General features: G+C 36.4%; 1 protein-coding gene across 2 annotated transcripts in view; it reads right to left on the bottom strand.

The window, feature by feature from the left end:
* The window catches only part of LOC108032902 (inactive serine protease scarface), a 32377-nt gene extending 11814 nt beyond the window's left edge, over positions 1 to 20563 (bottom strand). The window contains exons 1-3 of one of the 2 annotated variants that reach the window (XM_017106952.3): positions 20473 to 20563; positions 16620 to 16972; positions 10956 to 11123 (exon numbers count right to left, since the gene is read on the bottom strand). In XM_017106952.3, coding sequence (XP_016962441.1) covers positions 10956 to 11123; positions 16620 to 16946 — 495 coding nt within the window. In that variant the 5' untranslated portion in view covers positions 16947 to 16972; positions 20473 to 20563. Of the gene's footprint in view, positions 1 to 10955; positions 11124 to 16619; positions 17006 to 20472 lie in introns of both variants that reach the window. The other variant, XM_050889989.1, reaches the window with a different exon arrangement.
* Positions 20564 to 21107: the final 544 nt, after the last annotated feature.

The following is a 21107-nucleotide window of genomic DNA, read 5'->3' as shown; positions in this document are numbered from 1 at the left end:
ATTCCTTTTTATTATATTTTTATTTGTCTCATTAATACCTACCTCATTATACCTCGCCAAATGGTGTCACGCCAACTCTGTCTGCCACCCACATAACATATACTAAAAAAACCGGTAGGTGGTGATAACAGGCGTTAATCATCCGTAATCATTAATGAAAATATTATATTTGTAACCCTTTTCATATATTTTTGTATTTCAGCTTTTAATGAAGTAGCACCGAATGACCTTTTCGGACATAAAAACAGTCGACGGCATAACAAAGTTTTTAATGTTAGTCGTGATTTTACGCTTGCCTTATTATACTAATTTGTCCTAAAGAAATGTCAATGTGAAATCACTTGTGTCTAATGAGATGTCACTTTTAAAAATATGAATATAACCTTTTTATACCAGTTACTCCTACATTAAAAGATTCATATGAAAGTATGTAACAGGTTCAAGATCACTAGCCGTGCCGTCTGTCTGTTCGTCGGTACAAACGCTGAGATCACGGAAACTACAAAAGCTAGAAAGTGGGAATTTGGCTTGTAGAAATACCTATCGATTGACTGAAAACAGGTGCTACGACCAATGGAGAATGGAGAGAGCGGAGACTTGGCGGGCGGAGCGAGAGTGCCGTGTGCAAAAGGGAGTAACGGGACGCCGCCGGACTTTGGATGAGGCCGTGAACTTTGGACCGAGAGAGAAGGTGCCACATTTCGGCAGCGGTGCGGCACACAAGCATGCCATATGCATCACCGGAATCAGCGGGACGGCAGCATCAGGCTGGACGTCGGCGGGAAGCAGTGCGTTAAGGGCAAGAGGGTCAAACAGGAGCCATGGACTTTGACCCGGTGTAGAGTTTCGGCGGGCCGTGCGCAAAAGGGGAATAACGGTTCCCGGAGGCCCTATATAAACCCGCAGGGCGCTGGCAGCGGGATCAATTAGTGGATTACGTTCAGTCGAGCACGATCAGTCGATTATGATCAGTCAGTCGATTACCGTCAGTCGAGCACAACCAGTCAAGACAAGCATTTGAACCACAACAAGGTGAGTCGTCGGAAGCAGCGCCGTGGAAGCCTACAAGGAGCCGAGACGTTCGGGATTGGGATTACAAGGAATCTCCGATCGAGACACAGGTGGCTGAGGTCTAAGAAGACACCACACGGCTAAGTCAAGGCGGTCTGTTCATTCCTGCCAACGAAGTCCGGGCGTTAGCAGTCCAGACTTAGAGCAGTGAAGGCCGGCGACTGGGAATTGTGAACTCGGGGGTAAGCCTGTCGAGCCCCAGTGTACCTCGCCTCAAGCACTACTTGGGTCATAAGAAATTTAAAGGGAACTGTTGATCTAAAATTAACATTTATTAAAAATGAAGATTTTCACAATTATTGGATTTGTTGATTCTGACTGGGCAGGAAGTGAAACATTTATATTTAAAATGTTTGGCTCAAATGTAATTTGCTGGAATATGAAAAAGCAAAATGCAGTTGATGCTTCTTCCACAGAAGCGGAATATATGGCTTTATTCAAAGCAGTTAGAGAAGCTTTATGATTGAAATCGTTAGTATCTAGAATAAAATTTGAATTAAGTAAACAAATAAAAATACTAAAGATAATCAAGGTTGCATTAGTATAGCTAATAATCATACATGCCACAAACGATCAAAACATATTGAAATTAAGTACCATTTCTCAAGAGAACAAATTGAAAATAAACTAATTGTTTTAGAAAATATTCCCACAGAACACCAAGTGGCAGATGTCCTCACGAAGCCGTTGTCAGCTGCTAGATTCTTGACCCTAAGGAACGAAATGGATCTCTAGAACTAAAACTATATCTTAAATGCATAAAACTACATTTAAAATCAAACCAAATGAAACTATTGAAACTGATATTAAATCAGAAAAAAAGGCAAAATAATATCTAAATAAAAAGTTTAAAAGGCCTATATAATATTTCGAAATACCTCTCTAACGTCGTAGCCTGTAGCTTCAGTACTTCACAAGTTAAGGGTTTACAAACTTTAGCTATTTACAGCTGTCTTTTTTTGGCCAAGGTAGCTAATTTGTTAAAAGTGTTATAACTAATGTTTGTTATATTGAGCTGTTTAGCATCGTCTAAAATTTTCAGGGCTCTAAAATAACGTAAAACCTTCTTTTTCTATCGGACTATTACAGAAGATTTTCATTTCTTCGTGTTTATAAGTTAACTAAGTTAACCGAGCGACGGCAATGACCGATCGTTCGACAGCTCGCTCCGGCCAAACTGCTGACACAGCGTTTAACCGGATGCCCATACATAACCGGCAAATACAGCATATTGGATATGTGATATCCAATTTTTGTTAGCCTTAAGTCCAGTTCTGTTTTATATTACGAACAAAGAGCACGCTGCTCATAAACTTTACTCCGCCTATCGCCGTTAAAACTAATTTACATTCGTCCACTGAACTTAAGGCCAGGAGCACAGGGGGACAGTTATCCCCTCACCGTAATCTTCAGTTGACTCATCAGCGGCCATAGTTGCCCAGCAGCCAACACCCAACCACTTGGATGAGATCTTAGCAGGGGCTACCTTACACTTAGCACTTCAGCGGCTATAGTTGCCAATGACCAGCTCCTAACCATTTGAACTATTACTACACAGCAAACACCCTTCCGGTGCCCCCTCGCCCTACATCTAGCTAGCTCCCAGCCGGTGCCCTCTCGCTCTACGTCCAGCAAGGAACTTACCGGTGCCCCTTCAGCCCCGGCTCGTGCAGGAAATGTATCGCCATCGGGCTGCCCTCGCACACTTGTGCCCCCGCACACTTTCCTAATGCACTTTGTCACTACGTGAACTGCCGTCCAACTTTTATAAAAAAAAGAAAATTGAATTCTTAGCAATTTTTTCTGATTTCAATCCGTTGATCTTAAAATAAAGACATTTTTATTTTTTTGTATCTAATGTCCTCTGTATACTTCAATTCCGGCTTAAACCGATAAACAGTTTATATTATTTAAATTAATAATAAACAAGAAAGGTAAAAAATCATTTAATTCAAGAATATGGATTATAAAAAGCCGTTTTCCTTCAGAAAAATGATACTTTAATATGAAATGAAGTTTATGAAATTATGATATCAAAACTTTTGTATTATTTTTCACCTCTTTAAGAGGTGTTTTTGTTTGATATCAGAAGTTTTTAAAGGGGATAGCTTTTACAGCACCATCTATAAAATTCTGATTCCGTTACCCGAAGGTGGTCATCTTGCCACTGTTTTGTGAAATGTTTTTGTTTTTTAAGGAAGGCGATGACGCACGTATAAAATAAAATTAACAAAAAAAAAACTAGGGTAACTAACAAAAACTGTAATTGACAGATAAGTTATTCAACATAATATTTAATACAATTAAAATAAAATGAAGTAAATGAGTTTTCCTTGTGAAATCCCTTGCAAGTGAAACGTCCCAGGTGAAATGACTTCGGAAATCCGGAAAATTTCTTTTGAATATCCGAAATTATTTCACCTGAGACGTTTCACATCAAGGTGACAGGCCATGCAAAAAAAGGGTATAAAGAACAAATGAAATCCGAAAAGACTTCGAAAAAGTTTCTTTTGAATTTTTACTTGGGAGAAAGAGGACATCCCATACAATTTTCTTTATGGGGCGCCCCTTGTTCTTCACCGGTGCAAACTGGCACGTCATTCCGGAACCACGAGATGATTCACAAGGGAAACTTTTTTTTTTAACTTTTTGTAGTAGAAATCAAATGTATTTTCAGGAACAATTCGATATTTGAAAAATGAAAAGTGGTTCCGACTTATATAATACCGATTGTAGATAAAAGGGGGGGAATACTTTAATGTTAATAAACAATTTTTATGTTGGGGCAATAGTAAAAATTTAAGTAATTACAAGTATAACCGTCGTCGCATGCAGACGGGAATTTATTGTGCTCCCGAAAAATGTATTAAATAAAATCATAAAAGTGCAGTGACTGGTTCAATGTACAATAAAGCGAAAAGACGCTTGCTGCGTCTTCATTAATTAATTAAAATAAAATATAACACTAAAAATTCGTACTAAATCAACCACGATTAAAATGAGTCAAAACGACTTTCGAACACAACGTCGACGTGAGCAAGACAAAAGACGGCTCTCAGTACACAGGAACAACACGTACTTCTCTTTTAAAGCACCCGAAAATAACGCAAGCTCTGATCAAGCGCGGTCAATTACTTCCAACTTGACCGAATTCCTAAACGTATAGAGCAATAGGGCAAGTTCTTCTCAACAAAATTATTGAGCTTATTGGCATGGATAACTTCCACATAATACCCCTTGAAAAGGGCAATATTTAGAAAACAAATTAAGTCTGAAGATAATTACAGAGATTTATCGAAATATCCTACCGAGAATAAAAATAACTTTTACGCGTATAAAGCAGCAATGGTCTGCAAGTCGTACTTAAGGGATTAGATTCCGAAGTAACATCTGCAGAGATAACAAAGGCAGATAACAGAAGAAGGGATTTAGCGCTATGATAGACTTCAATATCCTTAACAGGGATAGAAAGCCGCAGTCAATCTTTAAGGTTGAGCTTGAACCAGAATATAAGCCCCTAAAGAAATACGAAGTGCACCATATATACAATCTTCAGTCCCTGCTGCACCGCGGAACCGCAGTTGGGGAACCGCACAAAAGCAATAATCCGGTACAATGTTCGAACTGCCAAGAATATGGCCATACAAGGTCATACTGTAAACTGCGCCCGGTGGGGGTACGAGGAGTTTGTGGAGAGCTTCAGCGAGCAAAGATAACTGCAACTCGAAAAAGAACGGCAACTGCGGTGGCAATCACACTACTAACTATTGAGGCTGCCCAATTCATAAGGAGCTGAAAAGCCGCATACACCAGAGAGGAATTACTGCCCGCACTCAAAATAAAACGTTGATTGCTTCCAGATCAAACCCTGAAATCCGCCGCCGCATACTGCCCCCCTCGCTTCACTATAGCTGTAGATGAATTTATGCAGTATTTCAATTCACTAGGAGACCGCCTCATAACAGTAGGAGACTACAATGTTAAGCAGACACACTGGGGATTTTGTCTCGTGACTCCAAAGGGAAACCAACTATATATTGCAATTATTAACGCCGACATAATGGTCGGCAGACCCGAAGATACTACCCGATTTAAAAGACTTTGCGATTACCAAAAACATTCCTTAAAATCTGATAGCGCCGAAAGCCTTTCGGATCTTTCATTTGATTAGTCGCCTGTCCTGTTTATTCTACTACACCACTACATAGAGAAATTGTCGAAATATAGTACAAAACACAAACTATGGAGAGCTCACTCAACTCTGAGCTCACCGAAAAAAACCGTGATGTCTATTCAAAATCCCACAGGCGGCCGGGCGCGCTGCGATGCAGACAGAGCCAGCACGTTTGCCAACATCCTTGTCCGCTAATGTCCTCCTTGCCGACTTTACCATATGAGCCTCAGCTTCCACATGAGCCAATTGAATTTCGCCCAAACGAAATCGTTAGCATCATTAAAAATCAATTGAATCCGAAAAAATACCCGGGTGCGACCACATCACTCCCAAAATTATCATTGAACTACCATATTGCGCCGTTTGCACTATCACCAAAACTTGGCCACTATCCAGGGAGATGGAAAAAGTCAATTATAATAATGATAGCAAAAGACCACACAATCCCCACGTCGTATAGACCTATAAGCATACGAGGTGTGTTCAAAAGTAAGGTGACTTTTCAAATTTCGCGGGCAACATATTTTCGATTATGGATTTTTTTGTTTTGTTATGTTGGTACACTCTTCCCTAACATCTGTACCAAGTTTCAATTGAATCCCCTTTTTTGTTTAGTTGTGAGTGGCGTAAAGGTAAAAAGTTATTTTGCGTGCTCAGCGATTTTTTGCTATCAAAAAATATGGATCAAAGGATTTGCATCAAAGTTTGTGTAAAAAATAAAATTAAGTGAAGCCAAAGCCCAATCGCCACAATGGAAGAGCCCAGGTGAGCCAAGACCGAAAAAAGCACGCCAAGTTCGATCAAATGTCAAAGTTTTGATCATTGTATTCTTCGATTACCATGGCGTGGTGCATCAGGAGTTCTTACCATATGGTCGTACGGTCAATAAATAGTATTATCTGGAAGTTATGCGCCGTTTGCGAGAAGCAATACGAAAGAAACGTCCAGACTTGTGGAAAAACAATTCATGGCTTTTGCATCACGATAATGCCCCTGCTCACTCATCATTGCTTGTGAGAGATATTCACCACACCATATTCACCGGATTTGGCCCCATGTGACTTTTTCTTGTTCCCAAAACCAGAGACCTATGAAAGGACGGAGATGTGCAACGATTGAAGAGATAAAGACTGCATCGCTGGAAGAGCTCAAGGCTATACCGAAAAGTGCTTATGGGAAGTGCTTTGAGGATTGCAAAAACCGTTGGCATAAGAGTCTTGTATCTGAGGGGGATTAATTTGAAGGGGACAACATTAATATTGATAAATTAATTAATAGTTTTTTTAAAATACAAAGTCACCTTACTTTTTGAACACACATCGTACTTTCATGCTTATCTAAACTCTTTGAAAAATGCGTATTGACTCGGATAAACACATACCTAAGACTCCAGAAAGGAATCCCGTCACATTAATTTGGGATTCGTGAAAAGTACGGAACAATTGAGCAGGTCAACCATACAACATCAGAAATTTGGAACGCGTTAAAAATTAGAGTACTGCACTGCCATATTTTTAGATGTCTCTCAAGCATTTGAAAGAGTCTGGTTAGCAGGTCTCATGTTGAACACCGACAAGCTTTTATAGTCTTACCTTTACGAAAGAACATTTGAGGTGCAACACTGCTAAATCTGATGTTTTTACTGTTGGTGCTGGAGTTCCTCAAGGTAGCGTGCTAAGGCTAACATTATATGTCCTCTACACAGCAGACATCCCGGCTGGCACACGACTAACAACATCTTCTTTTGGCGAATAAAAGAGAACGAACAAAATGCAAGCACGTTACGTTCTCCCTGAACAGGCAAAACTGCCCGCCGCTTACGTTTAACAAGGCTCTACTCCCGTAGGCAAACGAAATAACACATCAGGAGTACACATGGACAGAAGACCCACATAGCGCATAGTCAGCAGCATTCATAGCCTTAAATATAAAGTCCTGCTGTATAACTCGGGAGTAAAACCATATGGTTGGACGTCTCCCAGTTATAGGGGAATGCCAGCAATAGCAATATTTACATAGGCCAGCGGGTTTAGTCGAAGATCTTGAAAACATTTACCGGGGCACTGTAAACCGTTCGAAACGAAAACGTGCATCGCGACTTAAACATTCTACCAGTCAAAAAAGTGATCGCAGAACAAAAGGAAAATTACTTTTGTTGCACCCTAAGCACATGGCGAGAGGTCTGACAAGGCTGAGCATCCACCCAGCGACCGACTTGGAGGACGCGTAACTAAAATGTTAGTTAAATTTTGATATGAAAATTCGTAAACTCAATGTTAGTCTCAAAATTAAGAGAAAAATCAATAATAAAAGCAAAGATAAAAAAAAAAAAATGTTTCTTATTTTTAAGAAATTTAAAATGTTGTGCATAAAAAAAGTATCTAAGAAGTAGAGGACATAGAGGATTTTATTCAAAAACAAGAAAGAACGTAGATGTTTTGTTAAATTTTTATACCCTTGCAGAGGGTATAATAATTTCAGTCAGAAGTTTGCACCGCAGTGAAGGAAACGTTTCCGACCCCATAAAGTATATATATTCTTGATCAGCGTGACTAGACGAGTCGATCTAGCCATGTCCATCTGTCCGTCTGTCCGTCCGTCTGTTAGTCCGTTTCTACGCAAACTAGTCACTCAGTTTTGAAGCTATCGGGCTGAAACTTTCCCAAAAGTCTTCTTTCTATTGCAGGTAGTATATAGGTTGGAACAAGCCGGATCGAACTATAGCTTATAGCTCCCATAGGAACTAACGGGGAAAAAATGTAAAACAATATATATATCTTCGGTGTTTTTTAATATATAACCTTCTATGCTGGAAATTACCATTTTTTAAGTAGTTCTGAATTTCGAATTAAATTTCATCAAAATCGGACGACTATATCAAATAGCTGCCAAACGAACGATCGCAAAATTAGTGGTAAAATACTATGAAACAAGAAAGGAAGTTAAGTTTGTATACCCTTGCAGTTAAAAAAAATCAATAATTTTATTAAATTGAATTCGAAATTCTTAAAAATATAAAAATATGTATTCCCAATATTATGAGATAATATGTCAACAAAAAAGGAAGTTAACTTCGGTAAGTCGAAGTTCATATACCTTTGCAGTTGTAAAAAATAATCAATAATTTTATTAAATTGAATTTGAAATTCTTAAAAATATAAAAATTTATATTCCCAATATTATAAATAAAAGTGTTAAAAAGCCCCAAAGCTATAATTTGTTACATATTGTTTCCCATCAATTATCCGAATAATAAAATTTAATTCGAAGTTCAGTACTATTGATAAAATGTTATTTTTAAGCTAATAAAGTTATATGTTAAAAAACACCAAACATATAATTTTCATTTCATGTTTTCCGACTAATATTTATGATATAGTCATCCCATTTTGATACAATTTTATACGATATTTAAAATCCAATAAAAAATGTTATTTCCAAGCGTAGGAGGTTATATATTAAAAAACACCAAAGATATAATTTTTTTAAATTTTTTCCGCGATAGTTCCTATGGGAGCTATAAGATATAGTCGTCCGATCCGCCTGGTTCCGACTTATAACTACCTGCAATAGAAAAAAGACTTTTGTGAAAGTTTCAGCCCGATAGCTTTAAAACTGAGAGACTTGTTTGCGTAGATACGGACGGACAGACGGACGACAGACGGACATGGCTATATCGACTCGTCTTGTGACGCTGATCAAGAATATAAATACTTTATGGGGTCGGAAATGTCTCCTTCACTGCGTTGCAAACTTCTGACTTCTGAAATTATTATACCTCTGCAAGGGTATAAAAAATTATATCTTCGGTGTTTTTTAACTTTTAACCTACGCTTGAAAATAACATTTTTTATTAAGTTCTGTTCAAGTTAAATTTTATTAAATTCGGACGACTATATCATATAGCTGCCACAGTAACGATCGGAAAATTAATGGAAAAATAATATGAAAAAAAATTATTATTATATAACTGCGAGGGTATACAAACTTCGGCTTGCCGAAGTTAATTTCCTTTCTTGTTTCCGATTATTCCAATGCGAGCCATACGATAAAAAGCCGGATTCAGCTGGTTGCGTTTATATACTACCTGGAAAAGAAAGAAGATTTTTTTTTAAATTTTCAGCCTCATAGCTTTAAATCTGAGAGACTAGTTTGCCTAAAAACGGACGGACAGACAGACAGGCGGACATGGCTAGATCGACTCGTTTAGTGATGCTGATCGGAAACGCCTCTTTCACTGCGTTGCAAACTTCTGGCTGAAATCAATATACCCTCTTCCTACCCGCTATTTTCAGATGGACAAACGGACATGACTAGATCTACTCATCTCGTGAACCGATCGAGAACAAATATACTTTATGGGTTCGGTAACGTCTCATTTACTTATAAATTATGTGGACACTTACGAACTGGGCCACAATGAGACAATCAACTGACCAACTTACAAATGTTTATAAAGGTGAGCTTAAACTTCTGAAGCCCAAAGTCTCTATTAGATGTTGCTTTAAAACGATGATGTTTGAAAATTTAAATTAAATTATAATTTATTTTTTATAATTTTAAAATACTAATAGAATATAAATAACGGGGTTAGAGTATGACCCAAAAAATTGCAAATAAACAAAGGTTCGCTTTAGTGTACATGCCCCAGAACTTGTTTCTAAACTATCCAACTATATACTTTGCACTCTTAAAATACATTTATTTCCGCCATAAGAATTTCTCTTAACTGGAAAAAAAGGTTAGAAGATAAAAGCCTTACTGGCAGCATGTATTTCTAAAAAACAAATCTAACAATAATAACAATTACTTTAAAATTCTCGTGTTTAAAGAAAGACAACGACGATAGTGCACGGCAGCATACTTTTCCTGTGGCGCTCATTTTTTGAGGCATTGAATTGCAGCAGCAGTGAACGCAGCTGACCCGTTTTTCCAGCCGATGCAGATAAACAAATTATGCAATTAACTGGCCTGGTGGAAACTGAGATCTCTCTTAGCTGCATGTTTCGTCGTATCTTTCTTGTCCTCTCTTCATCACGCGAGACACTGAGCCAGTAAACCGATGTACCTTACCTTCATTTAATATCTTAACATATGTATGTGTGTACATTGCATGTGTGTATGTATGATGTCTACATATATATTTATAAGTGCCCTGCGTAAATTTTAAACTCGCATAAATGTTTGTACATTTGAATGTATGTTCAACCGCATTCCAGTTTGAATACTGCCTATGGTTGCGTCAGATTCGCTCCCGCTGCCAAAGTTTTTTTAAATCTTCGCCCGAAGACATTACCAATGCCGAATATGACGCTCTAAAATGGTGCAAATCATCGGCCTGTAAAACTTTTTGTAATTTTTTGGACTTTCTATTTAATAGAATCTTATGTTGAATAGCAGAGCAGCCAATAAAACTAATTGTGTTCTAATAAGATGTAGGTCGCTGAGTTAGATTTCTTTTTCATGGTTTTTACGTGGAAAATTTGTAGATAAGTTCCATCGAAATTGTAAAATGAGGTGATCTGATTTCGGCAAAGCCAGTTTTATCTGCTGGAGACGCTTTGTTTGGCGTGTTCGTCTCGTCACTGGTGCGAAATTAAAACACCTTGGCCGAATTGGTATTGAAATTACGCTGGGCAAGCCGCTCAAATTAAAACCCTCTTGGTTGCTGAACTAATTTGGAGTAAAAATGTCACAAGTAAGCACTTACTTCTTGCTTCTTTACGTAAGTTATGGCACTTATTTCACCGTTGCGACAGTTTTCTAGGGCCACACAGTCCGAGTCGCGGGGACAGGATGCAAAGGGCACAGCAGTGCTTATTGTAGTGATGGGTGGCTCCTGGTAGGTGCAGCATGTATTGGTTTCCGGCTCACAGTTCTGAGAACGGAAAGAGAAGTTGGTCAAAGAATGTATATGAGGTTTGATCAAATCGATCTTACTATGATAAAAGAAGGAAGGGTTTCATAGTCACGAGACTCGGCGCAAGAGTTATCTATCTCTATCTATCATATACAAGCAGCAAAGAGAGATTGTAACGCCACCCACACTTGACTTAAATATCTGGTTGTGTGGGCGGTAGACAGATTCAAGCATTAAAACTTTTTTCAGTAATCTAGGAGCATTATTTTACAAGCAATTACCTCATCCTTAAATTATTTTTAAAATATTAGTCAGACTTGGCATGCAGATTCATGTGCTTCCTGCGCAGCGCAAATTTGTTTCAGCGGCGTGCCTTGCCTACTCTAACGCCCACAATCCGCAAGAATTTGTAGCGCCTAAAGTTTTTATGATAGAAACAAACTTTAACTGAAATCTCTTTGTCTCACCAATACCTGTAGATTGGCCCAAAAGAATGCGACACGCACACTCTAACGACTACAAATCGCCCAAAACTGTGGTGGCCACCGTTGTCATTATAGAAAAAAGTGTTTTTCCAAATTAACACTTTTCTATTGAACTGGTAATATCATGACATTTAAAAAAAATAATGCTTATATAATCTGGCTTTATTATTATTTAAAAAAAAATTTCAAATAATGAATTATTTTTAAAAATTTAGTGCCAATGAAAAATAATTCATCACTTTGACAAATGTAAAGCTAATAGAACATAATTGCAATACTTTCTAAAAATATAATGACAATACCATAGAATTTCATTACATTAAAAAAAAATACCAATAAATAATATGTTCACTACTTTCGGCAAGCCGAGGTTTAGATACCTTTGCAATTATAAGAAATATTCAATGGTAGTAACACCATGTTCAATTTTTAAGATTTGTTGCTAGCTTCAGTAACATTAAAGCAATAAAGCAAAATTAAAGAAAGTTTTTTTTTCCAAGCGTAGAAGGATATATGTTGGATATATATAATTTATTAAACTCTTTTTTCCGATTATTCCTATGGGAACAAAAAGATATAATTGTCCGTTCCGGCTGGTTCCGCCTTATATACTACCTGCAAAAGAAAGGGGAAAGTTTCATCCTGATAATTTTAGAACTGAGAGGCTAGTTTGCGTAGAAACGTACTGACAGATGGACTAGTTTATTAATTTGAGTACCTAAAAAGTTGTTATATAGTACATAACAAAAAGTTATGGGTTAATTTGTAGAACGAGTCATAAATAAGGTACATTTTTACAGAAAAACATTTTATTAAAAGGTAAAACTTAAAAAAAACAATAACTTGAATGCCAAACCTGAGAAAAGAGATTACCCGTAACCTTTTTTTAAAGAGTTACACAAGAATATCCCAAAAGAATGATTTAGGGGTGACGATTCAGCCGGTTGTTGTTGTTTTTTCCGTTGCAGCTCAATATTTAAAACAATATTTTTCTACATAAAGATATTTAAAATCAATTATTTTAAATTGCTCTATTTTTTAATATTTTTAATCCCTTTGGTAACATTTTCGTTGCCCCAAAAAATAAATGTGTCGATGCTCTAAAATAATGCAACCCGACATACCTGTACAAACAGAATAAAATATATTGAAAAAACTCGCCTATCTGTAACCTACACAATGGTGCTATTATATTGTCGAAGATGTATCTTAGTTTCAGGCAACAACAGCCACCAAAATTGAAAATATTAAAGTTCACCAATGTCAGCCACTTCTTAAGTGATTCGCAGAAAGATGAGCTGTCAGCCGCTAGTTGCAATGGCCAGCGCCTAGATGAATTCCATTTGCTTTCATTTTGCCGTTGGAGTTAGGCGGAACTTTACTAAGTTTTCTTTTCTCATTTTGATTAAATAGCTGGCATTTAGCAAATGAACTATTGCATATTAATAACTATGGCCAAAGGTCAGAATCCACATGTTTAAGTCAATAAACTTCATTACTTGCAAAGATGAAACGTCGTGCCATGAAGAAAATTTGAAATATCCAGTTCAGATAAAAGAGTTGCCAGCACTGGCATTTTATATATCAATCTACCTCTAAATATAACAAATAAAACTTCATAATTACACTTATTTATGACCGCTTTAATGGTTCTCAAGCAAGAAAAACTAAAATCGAAAACAGTTTCTATTGTTTCTGAGATTATTTTGAAGGTTGACCTTGACTGTTAAAGATCTTTGGCTTCAACGCGAGTTGGACTGCTGAATGGGGATTCAATGGCAGGCCCACTTCTTGCGGTTTGAGAAAGCACTCAAATCGGTTTTCAGTTTTTTTGAAGCCCATTTGTGGAACTAAAATCAGCTTTAGATACCCACGGTACCGGAACAGCTAGAATTGCCGTAGTTTGAGCCTGAATACATATGTACATGTGAATTTGACGCTCATGTTGATAAACATATAAGCGAGCAATGCGGCTGGGGAAGAAACGCTTCCAGCACAATTGCCGGTTTCCGACAATATAAGTTAGCTTACTCTTTTTATAGCTTGTAAGCTGTGTTGTGGTTATTTATCTTCCAATATAACCTTCAACATTTTTTTGGCTTTGAATAGATTGACTTTGGTATTCGACGATTTTCCACCCTTTTTGTTTGGTAGTTGTATATAAATTCTTACTGAATACGAATTATATTTTAAATATCACTGTGGGCGCACTACAAGTAGTGACAAAGCGCATGCGAAAAGTATGCGAAAGTAACCCAGAAAAATATACTCGTATAGAGAGACAAAATAAGGAATCATAGACCTGTTATGAGCCATTTATAATTAAGGCCATAAATTGACTAAAATAATATAAAAATATAAAACATTATGACATATTGTTGAAATAGTCTTAATTTATACAAAAGCATTTAACCATTGGTTGTGTCAGCTCTTTTTCTTCTTATCATAAATAAAAAATGTTTTTTATACCCGTTACGTGTATACTAAAAAGGTCTACTAGATTCGTCGAAAAGTATGTAACAGGTAGAACGAAGCGTTTTCGTTATATTATATATATATTCTTGATCGAAATCCGTCTGTCCGTCTATCCGTATGAACGCTGAGATCTCGGAAGCTATAAGAACTAGAACAGTCAGAATTGGCATGAAGATTTATGGACTTTCTGCGCAGCGCAAATTTTTTTCAGGAGGTGCCAAGTCTACAATTCGCAAATCTGTAGCGTCTACAGTTTTTATGATAGAAACGAAATTTTAACTGAAATATATTTGTCTCATCAATACCTATCGACCCATCAAAAGGGGCTACGCCCAGTCTTACGCCCACAAATGGCCAAAACGCTTAAATCTAAGTAATGGGTATTCTTTTAGACGAAGCACTCGACTATAGCGTACTTCCTTGTTTTTTTTTTGGCAAATTGGTAAGCTATTTGCTAAGCTATAATTTTTTAAACATTGTAAAAATTGTATTTACCTAAGCGATCGGTAATTTTTCTGCCTCTAAGGCAAAAAAATGCCGGTTCAAGTCCTACTGGTATAGGTAATAAAAGATTTGATTTTGATAAAATTTAATTCAAAATTGAAAACCAAATAAAAAATGTTATTTTCGTAGCGTAGCAACACCAAAGATATAATTTTTCAATATTATTGTACCACTAATTTTCCGATTGTTCCTATGGGAGCTATTTTATTCGAAATTCAGAACTATATTAAAAATGTTATATCCAAGCTTAAAAAGGTATATGTTAAAAAATACCGAAGATATAATTTTTTTTTAAATTTTTTTTCCCCGACAGTTCCTAGGTAGCTATAAGATATAGTTGTATATACACTCGTATACTACCTGAAATAGAAAGAAGACTTTTGGGAAAGTTTCAGCCCGATAGCTTTAAAACTGAGAGACTGTTTGCGTAGAAACGGACGGATAGACGGACATGGCTAGATCGACTCGTCTTGTGACGCTGATCAAGAATATATATACTTTATGGGGTTGGAAACGTCTCCTTCACTGCATTGCAAACTTCTGCCTGAAATCATTATACCCTCTGCAAGGGTATAAACATGTCACATGCATAAAAAAAATTAGGGAGCTGATACAAATCTTCTGGGCCACGCCCTTGTCATTGTTTCGAGTGTCTAAATTCTCTTGTTCGTTTGGATAAAAATATGAATCTTAAAAATGGTTTATTTTATGGACAATATGGACCATCCATGAAAACTAAAAGAAAACTAAAAACTAAAGTTTTTTTTAACCTTTTTAGCCAATACACAAATCAGAAGTTATTCCGATTTTCATAATTTTTTGCATATATGTAGACCTTTAATAGGTCGAGAAATTTAGAAGATTTAACTTAGGGAATCTGGAAACCCAAGTTGAGAAATTGCTTATCTTTTTCATATTCATTACCGAAATACTCATCGATTTTACCAAAACCATAGAAGTGCTCCATTGCAATAGTATGTGATATATAAATGCATTTGTGTCCATTTTCCATTATTATTTTATTTTTTTTGAGATACTGTCCTGGAATTTTTCTTGTCGTATTAGTCGATAGAGCTTAAAATATTTGTTTTAACATTTTTTTAAAAACCTGAAGGAAGGTAACTTCGGCAAGCCAAAGTTTGTATACCCTTGCAGTTAACCCTTCAATTTTAGTAATGAATTTTTAATGATTGTTGATAGCTTCAGTAATACTAAAAAAAAATATTTTGTAAATACTTATTTCATTATTTGTGTGACCGTTTTTTTGTCAGCTATATGTTAGAGTCATCCGATTCTTCTTAAGTTTTATTTAAAATTCTTTAAAATACAAAATATGATTTTCCTAATAGTATAAATTAAAATGTCAAAAAACACCGAAGCTTTAATATGTTTCATATTATTTATCCACCAATTTTAAGATTATTCCTATGGCAGCTATAAGATAAAATCGTCCGATTCTGATAAAATTTAGTTCGAAATTCAAAACTAATTAAAAAATGTTATTTTCAAGCGTGGGACCACATATATAATTTTCAAACATTTTTTTCGGATTATTCCTATGGGAGCTATAAGGTATAGTATAATATAACTTATATACTACCTCCAAAATAAAGAAAACTTTTGGGAAAGTTTCAGCCCGATTGCTTTAAAACTGAGAGAGTAGTTTTCGTAGAAGAACAGACAGATGGAGATGGCTAGATCGACTTCTCTAGTGTTGCTGATCAGAAATATATATACTTTATGGGGACGGAAACGCCTCCTTCACTGTGTTGCAAACTTGTGACTGAAATAAATATACTATCTGCAAGGGTATAGAAAGCTAGAAATTGCTAAATACCAAAAGGTTACAGTCCCAAAACGTCTGAAACTAAAGATACTTTTTATATGTCTCTGGAAAGATAAATGTAAGATCTAAACACTTTACTTTGGTATAATTGATTTTCGTAAAATATACCATTTTCATTATAAGCCATTGACGAATGAATACTTGGACAACTCATCGTCTGCTCTAGAGTTTAACGTATTTATGTTCTCTTAAGAGTCCACTTACTTGTATTCTTGGAAACTTTCGAGTAAAGAATCCGTTCAGGCACTGACCACGGGAAACGCATTCCTGGCCGAGGTCGCACTTTAAATACTCCTTCGGTGGCAGATAGGTGGGTCCCTGGAATGGGGACGCTTGTCGGCTGATGATGGCGTGGTTAAGAAACACATTCGATGAGGGTTTTAATGAATGTTGTGTTTCTTGTTGGTCCTTGATGCCGTTTCGGTACTGGCCATTCAGAAACATGTTTGCCTGGTAGTCAGCACTGACTAAAGGTATCAAAATCAGTGTAATACCCAAGGCGAGCTGCTTTCGAAACCGTAAAAAAGGCATGGCTATTTGATTCTCTAGATATGAGCCTAATGAATTGGAAGCAAATAAACAAAAGGAAACTAAATAAATTTTAAATAAAGTATAGGTTTTTGAGACTATAAATACGAGAAGCCCATAACTCGCTATCATCTGAGTGCAAACACACCGTGACGAAATAATTTCAAAACGATATCGTGCGAGTACCAATACGCTACCCTAAAGAAATAGTGTTTAGCTGGAAACCAAATTAAATATCATTTGCTGACTTCGCAGAAGAGAACAGGTTTGACTAAAAAGGTATTTCAAAGACTTTGTCCAACCCCCTTAACACACTAAAATTTTAGTTTTATAGAATTGATTATCGAAAAAAAACAATATGTTGACTACTGCTTACTTTAAGGGTTGTGGGAGAATTCTTAAAAAAATAAATAATAAACCTTTTCATTTTCCAGATATAATATTTGTTTCTTATAAAAAAAATTACCCAAATTCAGTGAATTTTTTTTTATAAATAATAGAAAAGTAACCCTAAAACGAAAATGCACTTAAGTTAAGAAAATCCTTTCTAAATGTTTTGATCAAAAAACAAGAAAGGAAGTCAACTTCGGCAAGCCGAAGTTTGTATAGCCGTAAGAAATTTTTAAGGATTGTTGGTAGCCCTAGTAATATTATAAAAATTTAAAATTTTATTAAAATTAATTCGAAATTGTTTAAAATTTCAAATATTATATTCCCAATATTAAAGAATAATATGTCAAGAAACGACAAAGCTTTATATTGTTTTATATTATTTTTACACTCATTTTCCGATTTTTCCTATGACAGCTATATGATACAGTCGTCTGATTTCAATAAAATTTAATTCGAAATTCAGAACTAATTTAAAAATGTTATTTCCAAGCGTGGGCGGTTATATGTTTAAAAACACCAAAGATATAATTTTTTTCCGATAATTCCTGTAGAAGCTATAAGATATAGTTGTCTGATTCGGCTGGTTCCGACTTATATACTACCTGCAATAAAAAATACTTTTGGGAAAGATTCAGCCCGATAGCTTTAAAACTGAGAGTCTACTTTGCATGAAAACGGACGGACAGACGGACATGGCTAGATCGACTCGTCTTGTGACGCTGATCAAGAATATATATACTTTATGGGGTCGAAAACGTCTCCTTCACTGCGTTGCAAACTTCTAACGGAAATCATTATACCCTCTGCAAGGTTTTAAAAAGGAAGAGCGCTATAGTCGAGCGCCTGGACTATCAGATATCCGTTATTCAGCTCGGGGGAGACAAAAGAATATGGTGATATATAAGCGGCAAAGGAATATTGTAAAGCGCCTACCGACTGTTTCGGTATATGTTATGTGGGGGGGCTTAAAGTTTTAGATTTTTTACATTTTTACATTTTTTTTAGGTCAATCAAAAGGTTTTGTTCTTAGCAAAAAATAATTTTCTAGCTTGACAACTGTGCTTTGGGCGGTTTGTGGGCATTAGAGTGGGCGTGGCACTTAGGTAGGTATTTTTGAGACAAATACATTTATCATAAAAACTGTAGGCGCTACCGATTTTCCGATTTGTGGGCATTAAAGTGGGCGTGGCAACCCGTTAAAGCTAACTTGGGCTGCACAGGAAGCTCAGGAATCCTCATGCCAGGTCTGACTGTTCTAGCTTTTATAGTTTTCGAGATCTCAGCGTTCATACGGACTGACAGACAGATAGAAAGACAGACATGCAGACAAACAGACAGACATGGCTAGATCGTCTCGGCTTGTGAGCCTGATCAAGAAGATATATACTTAATGGGGTCGAAAACGCTTCCTTCTGCATCTTATATACTTTCTGAAGAATCTAGTATACCCTTTTACTCTACGAGTAACGGGTATAAACATTTGTTTTACCACTTTTGGAAAAACTAGCTAGTTTGGCGCGAAAACGGCTAGAAATAGCTTACTTTTTTACACCCGTAACTACTAAAGCTACAGGCTTGTGCTATACGTCGCTAGGAAAGTTTTTCGAAATACTATGGACGCCTTTTAAACCAGATTTCTCTACATAGCAGCGTTTAAATATTATGGGCCAAAGTTGTTGTTAGGCTTTTTCAGTTTTTTAAAAACGGCTATAACGACACATTAGCATTTCTTAATATTTTTGATTCTGCATGCTTCTATTCTATATGCATATTTACATGAACAATTTTCATAGAGCGTGCCGAATCTAAAAACCTTAAGAAAATGTAATTACTTAGTAGATCTTATATACATTTTCGTCACAAAAGTTGATATCAAAACTGTTTTTTGCTGTAGGTGTGTTACTAGATTTTAGCTCGTTCAGAGGTGTTTTTGTTTTATTCTGTTTTCTGGATGTTTGAAATTTAAAGAATGAATAAGTGGATTGCCAAATTACAGTTGCAGTTCATAAGTGACTGCTGCAAAAGTAATCTTAAATTATATGTTCCTGATCATATTCGCGTAAAACATCTGTTGCGATTAAAGTCAATCATTCGATCTTAGCGCGTGACTCAAAGCTAAAAATAGTAAATCTCTCATCCTAAGCAACAAAAAAATCAACGTCTATATATAAGTTTGTATAAACAAATCAAATTGCGGGGTATATCCAAAATAAAATTTGCATAGTAGATTTTCTGAATGACTATTAATTTTGTTTTTTAATTTCTACGATTCTACGATTCTTTCGTCAATTGAGTTTCTATTTCTCGATTTTATAATTTATGGAGGTTATTTCAAAAAGTTGTTGATATATTGGATAAATGATTTATTTATCCCGATGGGAATACAACCAAAAGTCCATTCGTTTTTAAATTAGAATGAAAAGAATTTTCAAACAAATACGTATAGTTAAGTAATAAAGTAAATTTGTGTATGTATATAAAGTGATCACAATTTCAAAAAACTTTCTTACCAAAACTTAAAGTATTAAAACTGTTAGCATTGTTTTAAATAATTTCCTACTTTATTCCCACCTTAGAATTACTTGATATAAATCTAACAAAATTGGCGGTTAGTGCTCGTGAAACTATTGTTTCCGATATTGTCGAGCTGTGCGTTTTTGCCTATTGTTGTCTTGCCTCATTAGACAATAATTCAGCAAAACACAGTACAAAACAACAAGGTTCAGATCGCATCACCAACAAATAAATTTCCATCAATCTAAACACAATCCACAGTGGCAGTCAAGTCCGAAAATAAAATGACTGTACTAACGACGGACTGGCGGTCAAAGGTAGGAACCCGCAACCTCGAAGCAGCGGCAACTGAAACCGAATCAATGGAACTATCCATCAATCATTTAACCGCAACTTAATTTAATTTTAACTGCAAAAGGCTACGGTTGCATATAGAAAAGCATATGGAAAATATGCTCTGAATACATTGCAGAATAAAAAAAACCTAGGTTTGCGGAGACCTAGATGTCCCTCATTTTTTAACTTCACAACAGTCTGATCGGACAGTATTTCAAATGCTAGGTCAGGATGAGTTTTCAGATGTGAACCACGGACTTCCAAGTTCAACACTTTTGTCCCTTACAGTGGAAAAATCGCGTTTCTTCTCGGACTCGAAGTCAAACGCGCGAACGAACCACTTGAATATGATTGTGAATACTTAACCATGATCGTTTGTTTTATATGTGCCCAGCAAAAAGCCAACACCATCGCTTGGCAGAAGCTGCGCAGCCGACGTCAGCCGTCAAAGATGCGAACAAGTGAATCGCAGTTGGTAATACCGCAGCGCTGCTTGTGGCGGCAGATGAGTAAACGCTTGCGTTGACGACGGCGCTACGCTCGTGCTCTCCGTAAGCTCTTTTGTTTGACGCGGATCTTGATATTGGCTGCTCTGCCCAGACGCAGCGCCCAGTCGCATAGGAAGCGGCAGATGGTTCAGACTTGGGCTCTGCACTTTATCAGATCTAAGGTCCCACAATTCTCTACTTCCGATCGTCTAGCAAAGCGGTCTAATTAAGCATGAACATTCCAGGGGCTTTATATTTTTAGCTGTGCTGTGTTGAGCCCATGTAGGAGCTTTTACTTATTAAATGTGCTTGAGGGTGTGGCTTTGGCCTTTGAGATTGATTTTACTTTGACATCCAAGAAGTGGTTTTATAATTTAACGAGCCTGCAAGGTACAGCTATATTCTACAGCTATATTTTATTAAGTTAAATTCC

This window comes from Drosophila biarmipes, unplaced genomic scaffold (assembly GCF_025231255.1).
Source record: "Drosophila biarmipes strain raj3 unplaced genomic scaffold, RU_DBia_V1.1 ptg000009l, whole genome shotgun sequence".
NCBI classification, from domain to species: Eukaryota; Metazoa; Arthropoda; class Insecta; order Diptera; family Drosophilidae; genus Drosophila; species Drosophila biarmipes.
Note: the sequence above shows the minus strand (reverse complement) of the source record. Positions and strands in the feature narration are given on the sequence as shown.